Source organism: Chlorocebus sabaeus, chromosome 20, assembly GCF_047675955.1.
Source record: "Chlorocebus sabaeus isolate Y175 chromosome 20, mChlSab1.0.hap1, whole genome shotgun sequence".
Lineage (NCBI taxonomy): Eukaryota > Metazoa > Chordata > Mammalia > Primates > Cercopithecidae > Chlorocebus > Chlorocebus sabaeus.
In genome coordinates, this window is record NC_132923.1 from 127167305 (window position 1) to 127192280 (window position 24976).

The window sequence follows — 24976 nt, forward strand, 5'->3', positions numbered from 1 at the left end:
AGTGAGCCAAGATCCCACCACTGCTCTCCAACCTGCACTGCACTCCAGCCTGGGCAACAGAGTGAGACTCTGCCTCCAAAAAAAAAAAAAAAAAAAAAAAAAAAAAAGTAGCTGGGAAAAAATCCAGTTCAGCTGACTCCAAAGACAGTACATTCTCTTCCATGTGGCAATCCCCCTCAAACCACTACCTCACCCAGCCCCACCCTCACCTGGACATAAATGACTATCTTTTTTTTTTTTTCTGAGACAGGGTCTCGCTGTGTCACCCAGGCTGGAGTGCAGTGTTGCAACCATAGCTCACTGCAGCCTTAAATTCCTGGACTCACGTAATCCTCCCACCTTAGTCTCCCACGTAGCTGGGGCTACAGGCGTGCATCACAACGCCCAGCTAATTTGTTTTTATTTTTTGCAGAGATGGGGGTCTCACTGTATTGCCCAGGCTGGTCTCAAACTCCTAGGCTCAAATGATCCTCCTTCCCTAGCCTCCCAAAGTGTTAGGAATACAGGCATGAACCACCATGCCTAGCCATAAATGGTTTTCTGAAGTTTCAAAAACAAGGCCGATTATGCTTCCCTATTGATAAGAAAGCATTTCTTCCAGATTTCATGACCAACATAGACAAGAGCAATGCCCCCACTGGGGCTGACGCAAGAGGGGGGCCCAGCCCTTCCAGAGAGCCCCGGAGCACCTCACCCAGTCATTCTCCCATGTCCTCATCCACCCCTCCTACAAACTTCAATGACGAACGGGGCTCCCCAAAACCCTCCCAGTGCCACCAGCCCCATACCATGTCCTGGGGTAAGAGGTGGGAACAGAGCAGCATCTGTGTCCCCACCTGAGCCCTCCCCCGACCTCTGTCAGTGGCTGCCCAACAGACGAAAGTTCAAAATGTGAGGCGCTGTGTGATCTCAGAGAGAGAGAGAGCAGTCCTGGGCTTGGAACGGGCTGCGGAGGGTAGGGATTGTTGTTGAAGATAAAGAGGGAGGAGTTTGTTGGAGAGGGAAAGTAAGAGAAGCATTTCTCCTCCTGAGCTCCGGAAGTTTTCTGCTCCTGGGAGCCCAGGAGGTTAGGGGTGGGATGCAGTGGGCTGCCAGTTCATAAAAGTTGGGGAACGGCAAGCAGGAAGGAAGCTGGGGTCAATGGTCCAGCAGAGATCACCACGGACTCTGACATCTTTGCCTAAAGTCACCCAGGGGAAAGTGGCAGAACAGGGCAGCTTCCTTGCAAAGATGGCAGCACTCCCCACCGTCCCCAGAAAACACAGAAAGACACTCCTGTTTATCTGCAGTGGGCTGAATGGTAGCCCCCACAAAGCCAGGGCTTAACCCCCAGGACCTGGACATTATCTGGAAAAAGAATAATGTGGAAAATGGGTCTTTGCTGATGTAAGTAAGTTAAGGATCCTGAAATGATTTCTACCTGAATTAGCCGAGGGAGCCCTAAATCCGAAGACAAGTGTCCTTATAAGAGATAGACAGAGACCCAGACACACGGAGGGGACGCCCTTGTGAAGATGGAGGCAGAGACTGGAGTGATGCAGCCACAGGCCAAGATATGCTGTAGCCTCCAGAAGCAAAAGCAAAGGATTGTCCCCCTACAGTCCCCAGAGAGAGTGAGGCCTTGCTGACGCCTTAATTTTTAACTTCTGGCCTCCAGAACTGTGAGAGAATACATTTTTTTTTTTTTTTGAGATGGAATTTCGCTCTGTCACCCAGGCTAGAGTGCAGTGGTGCAGTCTAGCTTACTGCAACCTCTGCCTCCTGGGTTCAAGAGATTCTCCTGTTTCAGCCTCCCAAATAGCTGGGACTACAGGCACGCGCCACCACGCCCGGCTAATTTTTGTATGTTTAGTAGAGACGGGGCTTCACCATTTTGGCCAGTTTGGTCTCAAACTCCTGACCTCAAGTGATCCACCCACCTCAGCCTCCCGAAGTGCTGGGATTACAGGCGTGAGCCACCATACCCGGCCCATTTCTGTTATTTTCTTTTAGTGACAGGATCTCGCAATGTTGCCCAGGTTGTAGTGCCATGGCTACTCACAGGCTCCATCATGGCTCACTGCAGCCTCAAACTCCTGGGCACAAATGATCCTCCCACCTCAGCCTCCCAAGCAGCTGAAACTATAAGCATGCACATTTCTGTTGTTTTAAGCCACAAAGTTTGAGGTCATTTGTTACAGCAACCACAGGAGGTTAACAACAGTTGAGCATCCCAAATCTGAAATCTAAAACGTTCCAAAATCTGAAATTTTTGAGTGCCATCATGATCGAATACAAAGCTCTTTGGAGCATTTTATTTTATTTTATTTTATTTTTATTTTATTTTATTTTATTTTTATTTTTTTGAGATGGAGTCTTGCTCTGTCATCCAGGCTGGAGCACAGTGGAGCCATCTCGGCTCACTGCAAGCTCCTCCTCCCGGGTTCACGCCATTCTCCTGCCTCAGCCTCCAGAGTAGCTGGGACTACAGGCACCCGCCACCATGCCCAGCTAATTTTTTGTATTTTCAGTAGAGACGGGATTTCACCATGTTAGCCAGGATGGTCTTGATCTCCTGACCTGGGGATCTGCCCGCCTCAGCCTCCCAAACTGCTGGGATTACAGGCGTGAGCCACCGCGTCCGGCTGCTCTTTGGAGCATTTTAGATGTCAGACATTTGGATTTGGAATGCCCAGTTGGTAAAAGCATATTAATGCAAATATCCCAAAATCCAAAATCTAACCCATTTCTGGTCCCAAGCATTTTGGATAAGGGATATTTAACCTGTACAGCATCCCTCCAGGACGAAAAATCCCAAAAAGGTCCATCCCTTTCTGCATCTCCTCCTCCCCCACCCTACTCCTGGCACCTCCCACTCTTCCGGCATTTTCTCTAAGTGGAAGCAATTTCCCCCAATATGAGTGAAACAGAAGCCAACTGAAATGCCACTTTAGAAATGCCGCACCCTTCACTCTGATCACTCCCCCTGTGCTCAGAATGTAATAGGAAGGCTGGGCACGGTGGCTCACGCCTTTAAACCTAGCACTTTGGGAGGCCAAGGTGGACGGATCACCTGAGGTCAGGAGTTTGAGACCAGCCTGGCCAACATGGCAAAACACCGTCTCTGCTAAAAATACTAAAAATAGCTGGCCATAGTGGCGCATGTCTGTAATCCTAGCTACTCGGGAGGTTGAGGTGGGAGAATCGCTTGAACCTGGGAGGCAGAGGTTGCAGTGAGCCGAGATCACACCGCTGCACTCCAGCCTGGGCAACAAAGTGAGACTCCATCTCAAAAAAAAGAAAGAAGAAAAAAGAAAGTAATAGGAAAAGGGACCCATTTCCAGGAGTCCTGACCCTTATCCGAGGTGGTGCAGTTGTCACTTCTGGGGAGGGAGGGGAGCTTCGTGCATATCCAGCCAGCGCAGCCGGAAGGGGAACTTTCACAGGCCCCAGGGACTGTGCTGGCCCTCAGGGAGGCGAGGGTGGCCCATTATTTTGGTAGGACCCACAGCAAGCCACAGTGTTTAGCTGCAATAAAAAAAAGGGTGGCGAGGGGTTCCTGGGTTTTTTATTTTTTCCATCTTGAAACTGGCAGCATTTCTGATATGATTGCTGGGGATTTCCACCAACCAAATTAAAGACAATTCAGTCTTAGCGTTAACTGTAGGGAGAGAAAGGTGGCGTTTTGCAACCTTCGCTAATTATGAAACACTGTCACCAGTACCAAGATGACAATATTTTCCTCCCTCTCAAACAAGCCAGGCTCTGCCATCCTCCCGTGGACAGGGCCCTTCCTTGTCTCATCCATCCTGGGGCACTGCTTCTAGACCACCTTCTCTAACAGCTTTGCTGGGAAACACGCTTGTCCCCTGGGGAATAGCTGAAGCCACCCTCCTGGCTGAAAGAGCTTTTTTTCTTTTTTTTCTGTTTTCTTTTTGAGATGGAGTCTCACTCTGTTGCCCAGGCTGGAGTGCAGTAGCACAATCTCAGCTCACTGCAACTCCACCTCCTGGGTTGAAGCGATTCTCCTGCCTCCGCCTCCCGAGCAGCTGGGATTACAGGTGCTCATCACCATACCCAGATAATTTTTTTTGCATTTTTTTGTAGAGACAGGGATTCACCATGTTGGCCAAGATGGTTTTGAACTCCTGACCTCAAGTAATCCGCCCACCTCGGCCTCCCAAAGTGCTGGGATAACAGGCGTGAGCCACCTCGCATGGCCTGAAAGAACTTTCTGAAGGCCCCACGTTAAGGAAACATTTGCTGGGGCCCCAAACCCCACCATCAGGCCCACACCAGCAGCTGGCCTCAGGGAGGGAGGGAACTGCTCTCTACACAAAAATGGTTTTGAAAATAACCCAGCCAAAGGGGAATTGCTTCATCCGTTGCACATTCACTTCTCCCTTTCACTGTGCAATTGAAGAAAAACAAGGTGAAGCAGGAACCGACTCTCACCATCACCGCTCCCCCCCCATGAATTCCATCGGACATTCTTGTGCGACAGCGGACTGGCTCTGGGTGCTGGCCTCCAACCACTGGTGGACTGTCCGTCCTGTGAGCCCCCCAGGGGCCGATGCCCTCCCACTCTGCCTGCTCTGTTCTTAGCACAGCCCCTGGGCCCCCGTGGGATCTCAGGAAATACTTGCTAAACATAGTAGCGGAGGAGAAACGGAGCCCACAGCTTAGTGCAAAGACCGGCGGCGTGGACTGAGGCTGTAGAAACGCAGAAACACGCTTTTCCTGCTAGAAGGGGACATCCGCGTGGTCGGGAGTACCTCTGGGGCACGTGCCCTAATTCCAGAAACATCTAAGTGAGCAGTGTGGCCAATGTAGTCTGTTTCTCAACATGGGCTGAGGGGTGTGGGAAGTGGGGCTCAGAAGGAGGCTAGCTTAGGTGTCTCTCGAGCAGGCAACTGGGTTGTTGTGTTCTATTTTTCAGAGATGGGCTCTTGCTCTGTCACCCAGGCAGGAGCGCAGTGGCACTGTAATAGCTTACTGCAACCTTGAACTCCTGGCTTCAAGTGATCCTCCCGTCTGGGCCTCCCAAAGCTCTGGGATGACAGGTATGAGCTACCGCTATCAGCCACAACCGGGTTTTAAGAGCACTCCTCCGGCCCACTCCAGTGTCTTCCATCATTCTGTGCAAGTACCAAAAGAGGACCAAGCCCAGGAAGCCGCCAGCAGGCCTCTCACCAGCCAAGATGGCTGGAATCCTAATATCAAGAAATGAAACTCCAGCAGGCCATGGAAATGCTAAGGGGTTGGCATTTCTGCTCTAGAGAGAGCCAAAGAGAAAGCTCTATTTATATCTCCTTGCGTTTGGTCGCAGCCTCATCAACCAAAAGAACCTTCCGCCCCACTCAACACATCAATCAAATTGGGGAGGGGTGTGAATGGCAGCAGCGGGTGTTACAGAGGAGTCTCAAGGGTATCTTAGAGGATGCCTCTGAAAAGTCGTCCCCTCCAAATCCCCCCAAGATAATTACTAGGATATTCTCCTTACCCCGCCAGCAACGGCACCCCCAGATGATTAAACGCGCTGGCGTCGGAAAGAGCTGGGATTCTGGAGGAGCTACTTGTAAACTGTGTGGGTTGGTGAGTTATTTAACTTTTCTGAGCCTTCATTGCCTTAACTGTAAAATGAAGACAACACCACTCAGTTCCTACGGTTGTCCAACTGAAATCACCTAGGTAAGAACGACCAGTTCTTTGGGGAGTAATGTCCCTATGGCGCCATTCAATTGACAAGAGCACCAAGGCACCGTCAGGCACTCCTGGAAGAAAGCAGGGGGTTAGCCCTTGGTTTTAAAGTCCCCAGGGAGCAGTAAACCTTCCCCTCCGAGAGCCCTGAGTGAGGAAAAATAGCCCCCTCCCACTCCAACCCACGGCACACCCGCCCCACATCCACGCGCGGCTGTGCCCAGCATTTCAGAGGTGGGACTTCTCAGGAGGCGGTGGGAAGGCCCCCTTAATGGAGTCTGGTGGGGTTCAAGATCCGCAGGTCCCTCCTTCCAGGGAACACCTACACCAAGTGAGAGCTGGCCCATCAGCTCCGCGCTCCATCCGCAAACTGGGCAGATCCCAGGGGGGCCACGCGAGGAACCTGCACCTTGGCCGCTCCAGGGCGCCCCCCACCCGCGACCCCGGAAATCTCGCCCCTACCTGCTTCACCCTCGCTCCACCCAGAGCGCACTTTCGGGACCTCCCAGCGGCCCTTCCCCGGTTCTCTGGACCCCCGTCTTCCCGCCCCGCAACGCCCCCATCCTGGTGCCCACGACAGGTCGCGCCAGTTCCCCTCTTCTCTATCTCAAAGGAAGAGGTGCAGATGAGGAAGCCTAAATAAAAACAGGAAACTCGATTTTTTTTAAAAAGCCTCATTCAGGCTGAATTACGGGTAAGAGTATTTTATAAAAAAAAGTCCGGAAATGCAAAGCTGGGGGCGGTTTTGCCGGCGTAACCCCGGCTCGGCCGCAGATCCGGAGCTGATCTTGCCTGCGCCGCTGCAGCAAACGCGGCGAACAGCGCGGGCGGCCCGGGACGGGGAGGCGGGGGGCGGGTCCACAAGCCGGGAGGAAGCCCCGGAAACTTCCACCCTGGTCCCTCTGCAGCTCCGCTCCCCACTTGCCCGGGCTGGGAAGGGCGCACAGGAACCAGGCGCCGGCAAACTGTGCACAGCCCTCTCTCCGCGCCAGGGCACTTGGTCGACACCGCCAGCGCGCCCTCTGTGGACCCAGCCGCCGTACAGAAGAGGTCTCTGGTCCTCTCGCCAGCGCTCGGAGCGGGCGCACGCGCTGAGCGCTTGCAGTTTCCTCTTGCCTCGGCCGGCGCACGGGAGGCCGCACCTCCGCTGGGAGCTCAGCCGAAACCCAGCCGCCGGGCCAGACGGGCAAGGCGCGCAGTGCAGGCACCGGAGAGCTTCACGCGCCCCTCTCGGCGGGCCCATGGGGGACGGCCCCGGGCCTCTAGGGCAGCCCCCGCTCAGGTCCCAGCAGCCCGGCCCCCGGGGCTCCCAGGGCCCGGCTCGCTAGACGCAGGGAGGTGCCCAGGGCCAGGGCGCATGGGCTGTGCGTGCCGGAGAGACGCCCGCCAGCCAGCCCCGCGGCCCCGAGCGCAGCCGCGGCTCCCAAAGCCCCTGGCCGCGGTCCTCTTCCCACCTCCCCTGATGCAGCCAGCGGCGATCGCTTACCTTCCTGGCGCAGCTGGCAGGGCTGGGAGGCTCGGCTCGCGGCCGCTCGGAGCGACGGCGCTGGGCGCGAGTGAGCCTCGAGGGAGGGAGGCGGGGCGCGGCGGTGCGCCCCGCCTGCCGCCAGCCCGCACACTCCACTTCCCACTTTGTTTCCTTTTCACTTACAACAGGAAAAACAACAGGTCCCCCAGGGCCTCGCCTTCCCCCGCCGCCCACACCCCCAAGCTCGCCTACTGCTAGAGGAGCATCATCCCAGGTGCCTCTGGAAGCTGCACCTTGCCCTTCTACAAAACAAGTTTTCTTTTTATGCAAAGGAAAACGACCATATAAAGGTCCTAGGCGCCCCTAAGCGCTCCGCCTTCACGCAGGAAAGAATTTCAACAGCAGCGGGAGAAAGGCTGAGAGCGGGAGAGAGAGAAGGGGTAACCTGCAGCTCTAGGCACCCAGGGACCCCAAGCACCACTGCGAGGTGACCAGTGTTGGGGCTCAGGACATACACCCAAAATATGACTGTGGGAGACCAGCATGTGCCACCCCAAAATATACTTCTTCAGCATATTTTGAAGGTATTATTCTTAGAAACTGAAGGCATAGGAGTAGCTCTGAAAAGCTGTCCTTTTGTAAAATGATTTATATATATAAAGAAAATCTCCAGGCTTGGCACTGTGGCTCACTCCTGCAATCCCAGCAGTTTGGGAGGCCGAGGTGGCAGGATCGCTTGAGCCCAGGAATTTGGGCCAGCCTGGGCAACATAGGGAAACCCCTGTCTCTACAGAAAATTTAAAAATTAGCCAGTCGTGGTGGTGCACACATTGTAGTCCCAGCTACTCGGGAGGCTGAGGTGGGAGGATGGCTTGAGCCAGGGAGATGGAGGCTACAGTGATCCATGATTGCACCACTGCACTGGGAAGCAAAGTGAGACCCTGCGTCAAAAACAGAAAAGGAAAATCTCCATTGGTAAAGTATTAGTATCAGGCAGAGGGCTGCTCAGAGCTAACTTTTCTTACCTGAAAAATTTTATCTGCATAAGACGACAAGCTTCATTCACCATACCCTCTTCTCCCCTCACTCTCCCTCAACTTGTGTACCACGTCCCCAGGATCCCAAGCCTCTATTCCTTTTTACCTTTTCTTTTCTGTTTTTTTTTTTTTTTTTTTTTTTGAGACAGAGTCTTGCTCTGTTGTCCAGGCTGGAATGCAGTGGTGCCATCTCAGCTCACTGCAACCTCTGCGTCCTAGGTTCAAGCAATTCTCCTGCCTTGGCCTCCCAAGTAGCCGGGATTACAGGCACACGCCACCAGACCCAGCTGATTTTTGTGGGGTTTTTATGTTCTTTGTTTTGTTTTGTTTTGTTTGTTTTGAGGAGTCTTGTTCTGTTGTCCAGGCTGGAGTGCAATGGCGCCATATTGGCTCACCACATCCTCTGCCTCCTGGGTTCAAGCGATTCTCCTGCGTCAGCCTCCCAATTAGCTGGGACTACAGGCACACACCACCATACCTGGCTAATTTTTGTCATTTTCAGTAGAGGCAGGGGTTTTGCCATGTTTGCCAGACTGGTCTCGAACTCCTGACCTCGTGATCCGCCCACCTCAGCCTCCCAAAGTGCTGGGATTGCAGGTGTGAACCACCACGCCTGACCCGAGCTCCTATTCCTTTCTGAAGGAATGTTTCCTGTCCCTTGTAGGATGTTATATGAGCTTTACTCATCTGATCCTTTGTCCAGTCTCATATTTTGTGGGATTCCCATGCATAGGTCATAGTTACACATGCTTTTTCTCTTGTTAATCTCTCTTATGTAAATTCAATGTGTAGCCCAGCCAAGGAATTTAGAGGGTAGAAGGAGGCCACTCCCTCCTCCCCTACAGCAGGCATGAGTGAGAGGCTGGGGGAGACAGCCCAGGGCCTAAGTCCCTCCTTGCTCAGCCCGGGGTTGACAGCAGCGATCTCCCAGCTTTGGTGGACCAAGAGCATGGGGGTGGTGGGTGAGCCCACCCCTGAGATTACAACAGTGGCTTCATATCCTTCCAGGATAGGGTGAAGGGTGAGCCAGTCAATTACTTAGTGAAACAACGGCTTAAAGCACCCTCTTCAATCCAGCCTGGGAGGTAAAGGAGCTGTTATTGGTCCCTCGGATGGATGAGGGATTTGAGGCTTAGATAAGGACTTTTTCTTTTCTTTTCTTTTCTTTTGAGATGGAGTCTCGCTCTGTCGCCCAGGCTGGAGTGCAGTGGTGCGATCTCAGCTCATTGCAACCTCTGCCTCCCAGGTTCACGCCATTCTCCTGCCTCAGCCTCCCAAGTAGCTGGGACTACAGGCGCCCCCCACCACGCCCAGTTAATTTTTTGTATTTTTAGTAGAGACGGGGTGTCACTGTGTTAGTCAGGATGGTCTTGATCTCCTGACCTCGTGATCTGCCCGCTTCGGCCTCCCAAAGTGCTGGGATTACAGGCGTGAGCCACCACACCCGGCGAGAAGGACTTTTTCTACCCAAGAGATGCCTGGGCCTCTCAGGACCACCTTGGGCCCTGTGCCTGCTGGCTCCAGAGGCTGCAACAAGCAGAGGCCCAGGTCAGGCATGATGGCTCGTGCCTGTAGTCCCAGTACTTTGGGAGGACGAGGCTGGAGGATCACTTGAGGCCAGGAGTTTGAGACTAGCCTGGGTAACATGGCAAAACCCAGTCTCTACAAAAAAAAAAAAATAGAAAAAATTAGCCGATGTAGTGGTGTACACCTGTAGTTCCAGCTTCTCGGGAGGCTGAGGTGGAAGGATCACCTGAGCCCTGGAGGTCGAGGCTGCAGTGAGCCATAACTATTCCACTGCACTCCAGCCTGGGTGACAGAGTGAGATTCTGCCTCGAAAAAAAGAAAAAAAGAGAGACAGAGAGAGGCCCAGAGACCATTATTCCAGCCAGGAAAGGGGAGAGGGCTTGGGTAAGATGGAGTGGCTTTCTAAATTGTCCCGGGTTTTTGTTTTTTGTTTTTTGTTTTTTTGTTTTTTGAGACAGGGTCTTGCTCTGTCACCCAGGCTGGAGTGCAGTGGCATGATCTCGGCTCACTGCAACCTTGCCTCCTGGGTTCAAGTGATTCTCATATCTCAGCCTACCAAGTAGCTGCCACCATGGCTGGTTAATTTTTGTATTTTTTAGTAGAGACAGGGTTTCACCATGTTGGCCAGGCTGGTCTGAAACTCAGACCTCAGGTGATCTGCCCGCCTCAGCCTCCGAAAGTGCTGGGATTACAGGTATAAGCCACTGTGCCTGGCCTGGTCCAGGTTTTCTAAGATGCAGGCTACAGGTTCTGTATTCTCCAGCGGACACTTGCAGAGGAGCCAGGAAGGACCACGGGTGCCTTTTGGAAGGAAAGTTGGACCTGTCCCCAGGAATGCACACTAACATCCTTCCTGGGGTAGGCTCACAGCCTCATGCCTACCCCAGGCTCCGATCACTGGGCCTTAGCAGCAGTCTCTAGCCTGCTTCAAGGATGCCAAGAGCCAGAAGAGAAATGGACATTTCAGAAGGAACTCTAACAACCGAGCGAGCAGCCTGTCCTGAGGCTTCCTAACACCTGGCCCTAACCATGCTTTTGCTAGGCTGCACTTTCAGTGCTGCTCTCTGGTCTTTAGAGTTTGTTGCAAGAAAGAGCCAAATGAGGAATGGTTTTGCATCTTCCAAAGGAATTCTTCATTGAATATGTATTTGCTGACAGCAATTCAAATCGTGCTTTTTACTATGCAAGACGCTGCCAGGAGAATGAGGCATGCCAAGTTGCCAAGCACTAAGATGTGCCTTACATATTGTTCTCTTTGAGCCCCGTGAAGGAAACCAGAATATGTCCCCCCAAAATATACCTCTTTGACATAAATATTTTTGAGCTGAAGGCAATTAAGAAGCAGCAAGCAGATGAAGAGATCTTTCTATCCTCTCCCCCTTTCTGCCTGTTAAATAAAATTTGCAGGAAGCCATTGATTGGGACAAGACCCCTGTACCGGGTCCAGCAGACCAAACCAATATGGAGTCACTCATGCTAAATGAAACTAATTAACTTAAGAGTATATACATGTAGCAAATAGCTGAGTTTTTGTCAGTTACAACAGCTGAGCTTTAGTAGATCTTAGGTGGCCAACTGATTCAAACAAAGCAAACACTGTAACCAATTAAGCTCTATAGCTTACTTCTGTTTTCCATCCATAAACACTCTATGTTGCTGACTGAAGCCCCTTGAACCTGTCCTGGTTCTGTGGGACTCCCAATTTTAGACTCATGAATGGGCCAGGGTGACTCATGCCTGGAATTCCAACATTTTGGGAGGCTGAGGCTAGAGGTTCAAGACCAGCCTGAGCAACACAGTGAGACCTCATCTTTTCAAAAAGTAAAACATTAGCCAGGCGTGGTGGCATGTGCCTGTAGTTTTAGCTACTTGGGAGGCTGAGGTAGGAGGATCACTTGAGCCCAGAAATTCAAGGTCGCAGTGAGCTGTGATCTCACCTCTGCAATCCAGCCTGGGTGACAAAGTGAGACCATGTCTCTAAAAATAAGAATAATAATAAGAAGTAGAATCATGAGTAAAAGCTAAGATCTGTAAACTAAATTTGTGTAATCTTGACTTTTAAAAGATGATTCTTGTTTTACTATTATTTTGAGACAGGGTCTCACCCTGTCACCCAGGCTGGAGTGCGGTAGTGCAGTCTCAGCTCATTGCAACCTCCGTCTCCTAGGCCCAAGCGACCCTCCCATCTCAGCCTCCCAAGTAGCTGGGAGTACAGGCACGGGCTACATTTTGTAGAGACAGGGTTTTGTCACGTAGCCCAGGCCGCTCTCAAACTCCTGGACTCAAGCAATCTGCCAGCCTCAGCCTCCCAAAGTGTTGGGATTACAGCTGTGAACCATCAGGCCCTGCCAGTCTTGACTTTTTTTTTTTTTTTTTTTTTTTTTTAGACGGAATCTCGCTTTTGTAACTGAGATTGGAGTGCAATGACACGATCTCGGCTCACTGCAACCTTCACCTCCCATGTTCAAGCAATTCTCCTACCTCAGCCTCCCGAGTACCTGGGACTACAGGCGCCCGCCACCACGCCCGGCTAATTTTTTTTTTTTTTTTTTTTTTTTTTGAGATGGAGTCTCATTCTGTCACCCAGGCTGGAGTGCAGTGGCACGATCTTGGCTCACTGCAACCTCCGCCTCCCGAGTTCAAGCGATTCTCCTGCCTCAGCCTTCTGAGTAGCTGGGACTATAGGTGCCCACCACCATGCCTGGCTAATTTTTTGTATTTTTAGTAGAGACGGCGTTTCACTATGTTAGCCAAGCTGGTCTCAAACTCCTGACCTCATGATCCACTCACCTTAGCCTCCCAAAGTGCTGGTATTATAGGCATGAGCCACCAAGCCCGGCCCTAATTTTTGTATTTTTAGTAGAGACAGGGTTTCAGCATGTTGGCCAGGCTGGCCTCCAACTCCTGACCTCAGGTGATCTGCCCACCTCAGCTTCCCAAAGTTCTGGAACCACAGGCGTGAGCCACCACACCTGGCTCAGTCTTGACTTTTTACATGTCTAAATACAGGACATAAATTCTACTTTACTGGAGACAATGATTATCAGCTCAGAGGCACCAGAAGAGTCTACAAACAAACCTTCCTCCATTCATTTCCTCCCATATATTTACCTTCTTGCTGTTTCCCACCTCTGGAAGCCGAAAGCTGCTTTCCCTTGTCTTGTCACTTCTTGAAAATTCATTCTTCTTTGTCAAAGATTCTGGATAAGCCGGAGTTCTGAGCCACTGCTTCGGGTCACCTTTCATTGCAGTTTCTGCCTCGTGATGTGCACTGCTTGTGTTAATCAACTTGCTTGGTTTTCGTGTGAATCTGTCTTTTGTTACAGCGGGCTGACCCAACCACGAACTTACGGGGACTGAGGAGAAGTTATATTTTCTCCCTGATACCCACAATTGCCCAGCAAGGTAAATCTTATCCCCAATTTACGGATGAGAAAACTGAGGCTCAGGAAAGTTGAGTCCTTTTTCAGGGCCACACAGTCTATAAATATCTATTATGACAACTTCTTCCAGATCCTTGCTACTTTCACCATGCCATGGGTCTCGTTAGGCCTCCATCCTAAGAAGTTTCACTTTCGGCTGGGTGCGTTGGCTTCCGCCTATAATCCCAGCACTTTGGGAGGCTGAGGTGGGCGGATCACCTGAGGCCAGGAGTTCACGACCAGCCTGGCCAACAGGTGAAACCCCATCTCTACTAAAAATACAAAAAATTAGCCGAGCGTGGTGGCGGGCACCTGTAATCTCAGCTACTCAGGAGGCTGAGGCAGGAGAATTGCTTAAACCTGGGAAGTAGAGGCGCAGTGAGCCAAGATCATGCCATTGCACTCCAGCCTGGGCAACAAGAGCGAAACTCTGTCTCAAAAAAAAAAAAAAAAAGAAAAAAAGCCATTCCTGGTGGCAGACACTTGTAATCCCAGCTACTTGAGAGGCTGAGGCAGGAGAATTGCCTCAGTGAGCTGCGATCATGCCATTGCACTCCAACCTGGGCAACAAGAGCGAAGCTTCATCTAAAAAAAAAAAAAAATAGAAGTTTCACTTTCCTGAAAACCTGATACACTTCCTTTTTGAAACCATGACCCTAGGGACTTATCATGACCCTCTCTTTTGCTTGGGGCACCAGGAAGCTTAAACTAAATTTAACATTCAAGCTGGGCAAGTGGTGGCTCACGCCTGTAATCCCAGCACTTTGGCAGGTGGATCACCTGAGGTCAGGAGTTCGCGACTAGACTGGCCAACATGGAGAAACCCCGTCTCTACTAAAAATACGAAAATTAGCCGGGCATGGTGATGGGTGCCTGTAATCCCAACTACTCAGGAGGCTGAGGCAGGAGAATCACTTGAACCCAGGAGGCAGAGGTGGCAGTGAGCCAAGGTTGCACCACTGCACTCCAGCTTGGGTGACAGAACAAGACTCCGTTTCAAAAAAAAAAAAAAAAAAGAAAAGAAAAAGAAAAATAGGGCTGGAGGTCTGGGCAAGCTCTGCGGAAGGGCCTGCAGTGTGCTTCTGCCCGAACAAGCCTGTTCTCCACTGACCAGCCCCACCCTTTAATGACTAACACCTCTTTTCTCTTCCATCGAATGTGTCCCAAGTATTTCCCAATCAGTGTTAATTTCCTGAGAGAGGAGCGGAGGGCCACAGAGCTGATGTAAGTAATGCATGTTGGTTGACTTTCCTGCAGCTAAGGGGCCATTTTTCTTCTAGGATTGCTGTCCATTCTCCACTGCAACTAGTTCATTTTTTTGACAGTTCAAAGGGAACTTGAGGTAGCTTCCTCCAAGGCACACATGACAACAGTTAAAAATAAAGCGAGAGAGCTCAGAAGCTGCATACAGGAAGGCAGCGAGCGATTCTGTCAGGAACTTGAGGAACGATGATGGCTGTTCTTGAAGGTTAACTTTATTTATTTATTTATTTGTTTGTTTGTTTATTTGAGATGGAGTCTTCCTCATCACACAGGCTGGAATGCAGTGGTGAGATCTCGGCTCACTGCAACCTCCACTTCCTGGGTTCAAGCAATTCTCCTGCCTCAGCCTCCCAAGTAGCTGTAACTACCTACAGGCGCCTGCCACCACACCCAGCTAAGTTTGCATTTTTAGCAGAGACAGGGTTTCACCATGTTGGCCAGGCTGGTCTCAAACTCCTGACCTCAGGTGATCCGCCTGAGTCAGCCTCCCAAAATGCTGGGATTCCAGGCGTGAGCCACCGCTCCAGCCCGGGCTTTCTTCTTTCCCGTAACCCCGTCCTGCAGAACGTGGCTGCAGAACTTCCCCTCCAAAAGCCAAGCAACTCACAGCTGCTTCTCACAAACACTGCAAACCTTTTTGCTCTGCTCAACCCGGAGTGGCTTCACCACCACCACCACCCACGCATGCCCACAAGAAGGGTTATTGCAGGGCAGCCATTCTGAGCACCCATGTAGTGGGGGCTGCAAGTCTGAGAAGGCCACTTCAGCCCCTGCACAAGGGACTCCAGACACCTGCCTCCATGCCCCATCCTGGCAGGAAGCCCACTTTGCTGGGTGTGGGTCTTTTCCTTCCAGGCGAGGCAGAAACTACCCAGCTCGAGCCTTTACCCTTTTGCTTTGGCCAGGAAAAGTGTGGTGAAGCTTGGGGGTTAAGAGCACCTTCTTTGGAACCAGACTGCCTGGCCCTGCCACTGTGGAGCTGTGACCTTAGGTGACTTAACCTCTCTGCGCATCTGCTTCCTCATCTGTAGCCCGGGGACACTGATAATGGTGCTCGACTTTCAGAACTGTTGTTGGGATTAAATGAATTAATATATGTAAAACGCTTATAACTGTGCCTGACACAGAGGGCACCCTCAGAAAATGTGAGTTTTTGAGCTATCCTAGTTATATTCTACAACGGCATCTTTGGGCTTTGCAGGATTGGATGTTTCTGCTCTAGAAGAGTTTTTCTCTCCTTCCCCTCCCTCCGCCCCTCCCCCTCCCCCCTCCCTCCTTCCCTCCTTCCTTCCTTCCTTCCTTCCTTCCTTCCTTCCTTCCTTCCTTCCTTCCTTCCTTCCTTCCTTCCTTCCTTCCCCTCTCTCTTTCACTTTCTTTCAGTCTTTCTTTCTTCAGATGGAGTCTCGCTCTGTCAACCAGGCTGGAGAGCAGTTGTGTGATCTCAGTTCACTGCAACCTCCACCTCCCAGGTTCAAGCAATTCTCCTGCCTCAGCCTACTGCATAGCTGGGTGTGGTGCCACGCATCTGTAATCCCAGCTAATTTTTTGTGTATTTAGTAGAGACGGAGTTTCACCATGTTAGCCAGGATGGTCTCGATCTCCTGACCTCCGGTGATCTGCCCGCCTTGGCCTCCCAAAGTGCTGGGATTACAGGCATGAGCCACCATGCCCGGCCTTTCCTTCTTTCTCTTTCTTTTCTTCCTTTCTCTTCTTTCTTTTCTTTTCTTTGAGACAGGATTTTGTTCCTCAGGCTGGAGTGCAGTGGTATGATCATGGCTCACCTCAGCCTCGACCTATTGGCTCCAGCAATCCTCCTCCCACCAGAGCCTCCCGAGTAGCTGGGACCACAGGCGTGTGCCACCACACCAGGCTGATTTTTTTAATCTTTGGAGATGAGGTCTTGCTATGTTGCCCAGGCTGGTCTTGAACTCCTGGGCTCAAGTGATCCACCTTCCTTGGCCTCCCAATGCGCTGGGATGACAGGCCTAAGCCACCATGCCTGGCCAAGAGCATTTTTCAATAGCAGCAACAGCAGGTTGTGACATGTTAGTGTGCTGGAAAACTATTCAGTGAGTCAAGATTTTTTTTTTTTTTTTTTTTTTTTTGAAACAGAGTCTTGCTCTGTCACCCAGGCTGGAGTGCAGTGGCGCTATCTCAGCTCACTGCAAGCTCCGCCTCCCGGGTTCACGCCATTCTCCTGCCTCAGCCTCCCGAGTAGCTGGGACTATAGATGCCCGCCACCGCGCCTGGCTAATTTTTTGTATTTTTAGTAGAGATGGGGTTTCACCGTGTTAGCCAGGATGGTCTCAATCTCCTGACCTCATGATCCACCTGCCTCAGCCTCCCAAAGTGCTGGGATTACAGGCGTGAGCCACCGCACCCGGCCAAGTTTTAAAGAAATAGAGCCGGGCGCGGTGGCTCAAGCCTGTAATCCCAGCACTTTGGGAGGCCGAGACGGGTGGATCACGAGGTCAGGAGATCGAGACCATCCTGACTAACGCGGTGAAACCCCGTCTCTACCAAAAAAACACAAAAAACTAGCCGGGCGAGGTGGCGGGCGCCTGTAGTCCCAGCTACTCGGGAGGCCGAGGCAGGAGAATGCCATAAACTCAGGAGGCGGAGCTTGCAGTGAGCTGAGATCCGGCCACTGCACCCCAGCCTGGGCGACAGAGCGAGACTCCGTCTCAAAAAAAAAAAGAAATAGAACGGGGCTGGGCGCGGTGGCTCACACCTGTAATCCCAGCACTTTGGGAGGCCGAGGCAGTGGATCGTGAGGTCAGGAGATCGAGACCATCCTGGCTGACATGGTGAAACCCCATCTCTACTAAAAATATGAAAAATTAGCCAGGCATGGTGGCGGGCACCTGTAGTCCTAGCTACTCGGGAGGCTGAGGCAGGAGAATGGTGTGAATCTGGGATGCAGAGCTTGCAGTGAGCGGAGATCGCACCACTGCACTCCAGCCTGGGTGACAGAGTGAGACTCCGTCTCAAAAAAAAAAAAAAAAAAGAACAGAGGCTGGGCATGGTGGCTCACGCCTATAATCCCAGCACTTTGGGAGGCCAAGGCAAGGGGATCACCTGAAGTCAGGAGTTCGAGACCAGCCTGGGCAACATGGTGAAATCCTGTCTCCACTAAAAATACAAAAATTATCTGGGCATGGTGGTGCACGCCTGTAATCCCAGCTACTCGGGAGGCTGAGGCAGGAGAATTGCTTGAACCCGGGATGCGGAGGTTGCAGTGAGCCAAGATTGCACCATTGCACTCCAGCCTGGGCAACAGAGTGAGACTCTGGTTCAAAATAAATAAATAAATTAAATTAAATTTAAAAATAGAACAGAAAGACGGTGTCAGGCTGCACTCCCTGTAGTAAGGGCGGGTGTTCCTCCCCCAGGCTTCGGTTCCATTCCTAGGTGTGAGTGTGTGCGAAGTCAAGATGTCAGATGCATTTCTTACTGTAGGTTCCAGTCAATACAACGAGAAAGCTGCTGCCCTGGATCACATGAGGGTGAAGGCAAAGAAAAGGCAGAGCAGATGGTTAGAGAAGAAGGCCAAGGTCAGGTTCCACTCCTAGAAAGTCTGACTTGCAAGAACTTGGGCTCCAAGGAGTGCTGAGAGGTGGCCAGGCAGGAATACCTGGGGAAAAGGAGCTGGGAGTCTCTGGCCTTGCACCCTCCATTGCTAGGTTGTGACTGGTGGGCGGCAGAATGACTTAGAGGGTCAGGGGTCGTGGGGTTTGCAGGTGGAGGGGATGGTGCCCCTCGTACTTGATTCAGGGCCAGAGCAGACAGCGCAGAGGTGGCCCGGTGCTCCAGGACTCCAGGGCAGGAATGAGCTGGTGAAGATTGTGTTTCTAGGTCCAGCTGGATGGGGGCTCCACAGAAATTCTTTTTGTAAAACACACATACTCAAAACCCAGGCTACCTAGGGTTCACATCCCTGCCCCACCATCTGTCGGCTGTGTGACCTCGAAGGAGTCACTTCTGCCTCAGTTTCCCCATCTGGCACAAGGGAACAATAATGCACCTTCCGACCCAGGGCTGGGGGAGGGTTCCATGAGTCTGTAGTCCTGCTTCTGATACAAAGTTCAAGAGGTGGTGGAGGAAGTGGGGGAGCAGCAGAGTTTGGGGTCAGGCACCTGGATTCAACCTCATGCCCTCTATACACTGGAGGTGACCTGGGCTTTGCAACACTGATTCATTCAGCAAGTGTGTATCTTGCAGCAAGCTGTGCCTGTGTGTTGGGCTCTGGAGATGCAGCACTGGACAAGCCCCAGGCCTGCCGCCCCCACAACCCCTGGAGTTTATACTCAGTAAGGAAGAGAAACTAAGAAGAATAAAAATAAGATACAGTGTTGTGCTGCAAAGAAATGTAAGATAGGAGGAAAGAGACGGGAAGGGGGACTACAGAGCCAGGAAGGCCTCCCTGAGGTCAGGACACCGGAGCTGAGCACGGATCTGGATGAGCTGACGGAGGAGAGGCCGCGTGGGTCTCGAAGGCCAGAGCATCGCAGGCTTTGGCAAGAAATGGTGCAAACGCCCTGGGCAATGGTGGCATGCTGGAGGCAGGGAGGCCCAGGTTGGGTGCAGATAGCAAGGAGGATCAGGGAGGGGACAGCTGAGGATTTGGGGTTTGACCGAAAGAGCACTGAGAAGCAGAGGGAAGGTGCCAGGCTGAGCCAGGGAGTGGCAAGACTGTGATTCACATGTGAAAAAGCCTGTAACACACACACACATTTCCTTGCTCAAATGGAAAGAGCTAGAAGCAACAACACCCGAGGAGCAAGGAGGACGCACCAGCACGCCAGCATCTTGATTGTCGTTTCTTTTTTTTTTTTTTTTTTTCTTTTTTCTTGAGACGGAGTTTTGCTCTTGTTGCACAGGCTGGAGTGCAATGGCACAGTCTTGGCTCACTGCAACCTCCGCCTCCCAGGTTCAAGTGATTCTTCTGCCTCGGCCTCCCAAGTAGCTGGGATTACAGTTGCCTGCCACCATGCCCGGCTAATTTTTGTATTTTTAGTAGAGATGGGGTTTTACCATGTTGGTCAGGCTGGTCTTGAACTCCTGACCTCAGGTGATCCAACTGCCTCGGCCTCCCAAAGTGCTGGGATTGCAGGTGTGAGCTACTGCGCCTGGCCTGGATCTTGGTTTCTGATACCATTTTCCTCCACAAAAGGAAACAGGGCTTCCTGGGGAAACTGGCAATTCTAGGATGAGGGCAAGAAAAGGACAGATGAAACCGGAGCATCTTAAAGTTCCAGAAAGAAAAGAAGTGCTTCCAAACAAAACACCACAATGATGGGTGCATATCTGGGAGGTCACAGCGATGAACTGAAAAAGCTTCCAGTGGCCAAAGCTAGAACAACTTGAGCAACAAAAGAAAGAAAGGAGGTCAGGCACGGTGGCTCCCACCTGTAATCCTAGCACTGTGGGAGGGTGACGCAAGAGGACTAACTAAACTGAGGAGTTCAAGACTGGCCTAGGCAACATAGCAAGCCCTCGTCTCCACTAAACATAAAAACAAATTCCAAAAAAATTAGCCAGGCATAGTGGTGGCATGCGCCTGTAATCCCAGCTACTCGGGAGGCTGAGGCTCAAGAATCACTTGAACCCGGGAGGCGGAGGTTGCAGTGAGCCGAGATTGTGCCACTGCACTCCAGCCTGGGCGACACAGCGAGACTCCATGAGACTCCATCTCAAATAAATAAATAAATAAATAAATAAATAAATAAATAAATAAATGCATGAATGAATGAATGAAGTAACCTTGGATTATAACCCATGGTATAAAATTGATATCCATGCATCTACACTGATACAGCTAAATGGCTGAATACATAAATATATGGGAGAGAATAGTCAAGTCTCCTATGCAGAATTCCAAAGAATTTATGTCACCCTCAAGGAGGTGGAGTCCAATTCTCCATCCCATACCTGCGGGCTGCACCTGGTGACTTCCAAGAAGTAAAGTATGGAAGGGGGGAGGGGGACAAAGAGTAACTTCACCTAAGTCCAGATTCTCAGCAAACGTGACCTCAGCCAGGTGACCAAGGTCAACGCTGGCAGCGCTAAGTCATGTTGAAAGCACATCCCGCTGATATGATGAGATGATAATGGTACTTTCCCTCTGTGCTTTTCCTCCCAACAACCTAGAACCCCAGTGTAATCACAAAAGAAGCCCAAATTGAGGGACCTTCTCTAAAATGCCTGACCAGTATGCCTCAAAACTGTCAAGATGAAAAAACCAGGGAAGTCTGAGAAACTGTCACAGTCAGGAGGAGCTGAGACAACTAAGTGTTATGTGGGGGTCTTGGATGGGATTGTGGGACACAAAAAGGTCAGGTAAAAACTAAGGTAATCTGGGCCAGGCATGGTGGTTTATGTCTGTAATCCCAGCACTGTGGGAGGCCGAGGCAGGCGGATTGCTTGAGCCCAGGAGTTCAAGACCAGCCTGCGCAACATCGTGAGACCTTGTCTCTACAAAAAAATTAAAAATTATGGCCGGGCACCATGGCTCACACCTGTAATCCCAGCACTTTGGGAGGCTGAGGCAGGCGGATCATGAGGTCAGGAGTTTGAGACCAGCCTGGCCAACATGGTGAAACCCCAACTCTACTAAAAACACAAAAACTAGCCAGGCGTGATGGCAGGCGCCTGTAATCCCAGCTACTTGGAAGGCTGAGGCAGGAGAATCACTTGAACCCGGGAGGCAGAGGTTGCAGTGAGCTGAGATCATTCCACTGCACTCCAGTCTGGATGACAGAGCTAGACTCCATCTCGGGGGGAAAAAAAATTAGCTGGGCGTGGTGGCACACTCCTATACTCCCAGCTACTCAGGAAGTCAAGGTGGGAGGATTGCTTGAGCCCAGGAGGTCAAGATGGCAGTGAGCTATGATCGAGCCACTACACTTGAGCCTGGGTGACAGAGCAGAGACCTTGGCTCAAAACAAACAAACAAAAAAACTAAAGTAGGCCAGGCACGATGACTCATGCCTATAATCCCAACACTTTGGGAGGCCGAGGTGGGCGGATCTCTTGAGGCTAGGAGTTCAAGACCAGCCTGGCCAACATGGTGAAATCCTATCTCTACTAAAAATGCAAAAATTAGCCAGACACAGTGGCACCTGCCTGTAATCCCAGCTACTCGGGAGGCTGAGGTAGGAGAATCGCTTGAGCCCAGGAGGCAGAGGTTGCAGGGAGCTGAGATTGTGCCATTGCACTCCAGCCTGGCCAACAGCAGAAGACTGTGTCTCAAAAAAAAACAAAAAACAAACAAACAAAAAACCTTGAAGACAAGGGTTGAGATTGAGGGGCAGGCAGAGGCAGAGCCCCAGAAGAGGGAGGCACAAAACTCCAGAAAGTGAGGCCTTGTTCTCCCAGCCCTGCCCTGGAGAGTCTGTCCTTAGGGGTGGAGGGGCCTCAGCCTCCCCTTCTGGGGGCCCTGAAATGCAGCCCTGCCCCCAACCCTTCAGTCTGTTTCTTCTGTAAAAATGAGGTTTGTTACTCCAACTTCAGAGAAGTTGTGAGGCTAAAAATAGAGGTTTTAGTGAAAGTGGTTTAGAGACAAGTAAAAGCTTTGCAAATAGGTTACCCTCTCGGGGGTGCTCAGCAGGATGGAGCTGGGCCCTGCCCCATCCGCCACTATGCAGGGTGCTCCTGCTCCAAAAGCCTCTATTTCTCTAGATAAATACCCACTCTTGGTAGTTAGCCCTCTATCTTGAAAAGCACCTAGTGTGTGAAGCAACCCCAGGTGAAACCCCAAAATCCTCTATGAGAAGGAATAGAAATGGTTACTTTTTCCCAGGACAGAAAGACAGGATGAAAAAGTGTACATCCAGGAGAGGGAAAAGGCTTAGGATTAGAAGAAACCATTTTCCACATGTAGGGAGTTGAATGGTGGCCTCCAAAAAGATACGTCCGGATCCTAATCCCAGGCCGGAGGTGGCTCACTCTTGTAATCCCAACACTTTGGCAGGACAAGGTGAGCAGATGGCTTGAGCCCAGGAGTTTGAGACCAGCCTGGGCAACATGGCAAAATCTCATCTCCACAAAAGCTAGCAGGTCATGGTGGCGGGCACCTGTAGTCCCAGTTCCTCCTGAGGCTGAGGCGGGAGGATCACTTGAGCCCAGAAAGCAGAGGTTGCAGTGAGCTGAGATTGCACCACTGCACTCCAGCCTGGGTGACAGAGCAAGACGCTGTCTCAAAAAAAAAAAAAAATTGCAAAAGGGTCAGATGATTGAAGTTTTGACAACATCGGAAGCGGGGTTTGGAGGTTCTGCAGGGAGGGGTGACAAGCTATGGGGAGGTGAGGGAGGCGTGAGTGCACAGTGAGTGAAAAGGTGCAGATAACGGCTCTCAGGTAGCTTTGGAACTGCCCTCAGCAGAACAGGTGATGGATGGTCTGTAGCAATCTATCTGGGCAGTTGCCTGTAAGTAAGTCTCTTTTCCTCTGATAGGATCTTTCCTAGACCCATCTTTAGGCTGATAAGGAGCCTCAGAGTAACCCTCTGCTTGCATTCAGTACTTACTCACGTAGAGCTCCTTTATCTTTTCATTTATTTATTTATTTATTTATTTTGAGACAGAGTCTCGCTCTGTTGACCAGGCTGGAGTACAATGGCAAGATCTCAACTCACTGCAACCTCTGCCTCCTGGGTTCAAGCAATTCTTCTGCCTCAGCCTCCCGAGTAGCTGGGAATACAGGTGCCTGCCACCACGCCTGGCTAATTATTTTTGTATTTTTAGTAGAGATGGGATTTCACCATGTTGGCCAGGCTGGTCTCGAAGTCCTGACCTCAACTGATCCGCCTGCCTTGGCCTCCCAAAGTGCTAGGATTACAGGCATGAGCCATGGCACCCAGCCTAGAACTCCTTTACAGGTGTATGGTTTTTACAAAAGAACAACTTTTCAGAGGTATTCCTGTGTCTGCAGTTTATCTAAAGAGCCATCTGAAAATATGCAAAGAAATATATTTGGGGTGGCAGATTTTAGTCTGCCACAGAGTGATGTGGCCACAAGCCAAGGAGTGCCAGGAGCTGCCAGAAGCTGGAAGAGGCTAGTAAGGATCCTCCCGTACCGCCTCCAGAGAGAGCATGGCCCTGCTTTCACTGTGACTTTGGACTTCTGACTACCTGAACTGGAAGAGAATAAACTGGCTGTTTATTTACTTATTTATTTATTTATTTATTTTTTTTTTAATTTTTTTTATTTTTTTTATTTTTTTGAGACGGAGTCTTTGCTCTGTCGCCCAGGCTGGAGTGCAGTGGCACAAACTCGGCTCACTACAAGCTCCGCCTCCCGGGTTTACGCCATTCTCCTGCCTCAGCTTCCCGAGTAGCTGGGACTACAGGCGCCCGCCACCTCGCCCGGCTAGTTTTTTGTATTTTTTAGTAGAGACGGGGTTTCACCGGGTTAGCCAGGATGGTCTCGATCTCCTGACCTCGTGATCCGCCCGTCTCGGCCTCCCAAAGTGCTGGGATTACAGGCTTGAGCCACCGCGCCCGGTCTACTTATTTATTAAGATAAGTTCTTGCTATGTCACCCAGGCTGGAGTGCAGTGGTGTGATCATGGCTCAGTGCAACCTCGCTCTCCTGGGCTTAAGTGATCCTGTGGCGTAGCTGGGACTATAGGCGCATACCACCATGCCTAGCTAATTTTTGTAATTTTGTAGAGATGGAGTTTCACTATGCTTCCTGGGCTGGTCTCAAACTCCTGGGTTCAAGCAATCCTACCACCTCGGCCTCCCATAGTACTGGGATCACAGGTGTGAACCACCATGCCTGGCCTCTTCTATGCATTATTATGCGGCCAATAAAATGAGAAGTATAAAGATGTGGCCTCAGGCTGGGCACAGTGGCTCACATCTGTAATCCTAGCACTTTGGGAGGCCAAGGCAGGCAGATCACGAGGTCAGGAGTTTGAGACCAGCCTGGCCAACATGGTGAAACCCTGTCTCTACTGAAAATACAAAAATTAACTGGGTGTGGTGGCAGGCGCCTGTAATCCCAGCTACTCAGGAGGCCGAGGCAGGAGAATTGCTTGAACCCAGAAGGCAGAGGTTGCAGTGAGCTGAGATCATGCCACTGCACTCCAGCCCGGGCAACAGAGTGAGACTCTATCTCAAAATAATAAAAAAATAAAAAAAGATGTGGCCTCATGGAAAGGGTTTGGGCCTCACAATCAAATGAGAAAAGGCAGATACACTGCTGGGCAATCAGCCGTGGCCTTTCATGCATCATCCTGCTTCGTTCTCTAGTAATGCCCTATGATCACTGCTGTTACAGTCTCCATTTTACTAGTTAAGAAACCGAGGCAGTGTCATAGCTGGGCGTGGTGGCTGACACTTGTAATCCCAGCACTTTGGGAGGCCAAGGCAGGTGGATCACTTGAGACCAGGAGCTTGAGACCAGCCTGGCCAACATGGAGAAACTTTGTCTCCACTAAAAATACAAAAATTAGCCAGACATGGTGGCAGGCACCTGTAATCCCTCAGTGGGTGAGGCTGAGGCACAAGAATCTCCTGAACCCGGGAGGCGGAGTTTGCAGTGAGCTGAGATTGTGTCACTGCACTCCAGCCTGGG

General features: G+C 51.2%; 2 protein-coding genes across 7 annotated transcripts in view; one reads left to right on the forward strand and one right to left on the reverse strand.

The window, feature by feature from the left end:
* PIK3CD (phosphatidylinositol-4,5-bisphosphate 3-kinase catalytic subunit delta) overlaps nucleotides 1-24976 on the reverse strand; it is a 98099-nt gene that overhangs the window by 65960 nt on the left and 7163 nt on the right. For 2 of the 6 annotated variants that reach the window (XM_073007854.1, XM_073007853.1), the window contains exon 2: nucleotides 12823-13718. The gene's annotated coding sequence lies outside the window, so the exon portion shown is untranslated. Of the gene's footprint in view, nucleotides 1-7165; nucleotides 7278-12822; nucleotides 13719-24976 lie in introns of those variants that run through there. The other 4 variants (XM_037985070.2, XM_037985069.2, XM_007980627.3 and 1 more) reach the window with 3 other exon arrangements.
* LOC103225636 (putative uncharacterized protein PIK3CD-AS1) lies at nucleotides 4385-6356 on the forward strand. Its single transcript, XM_007980625.3, is given in 3 exon segments — nucleotides 4385-4673; nucleotides 4676-4790; nucleotides 4945-6356. Coding segments are annotated over 3 exon segments (501 nt in total). The 5' UTR covers nucleotides 4385-4552; the 3' UTR covers nucleotides 5210-6356.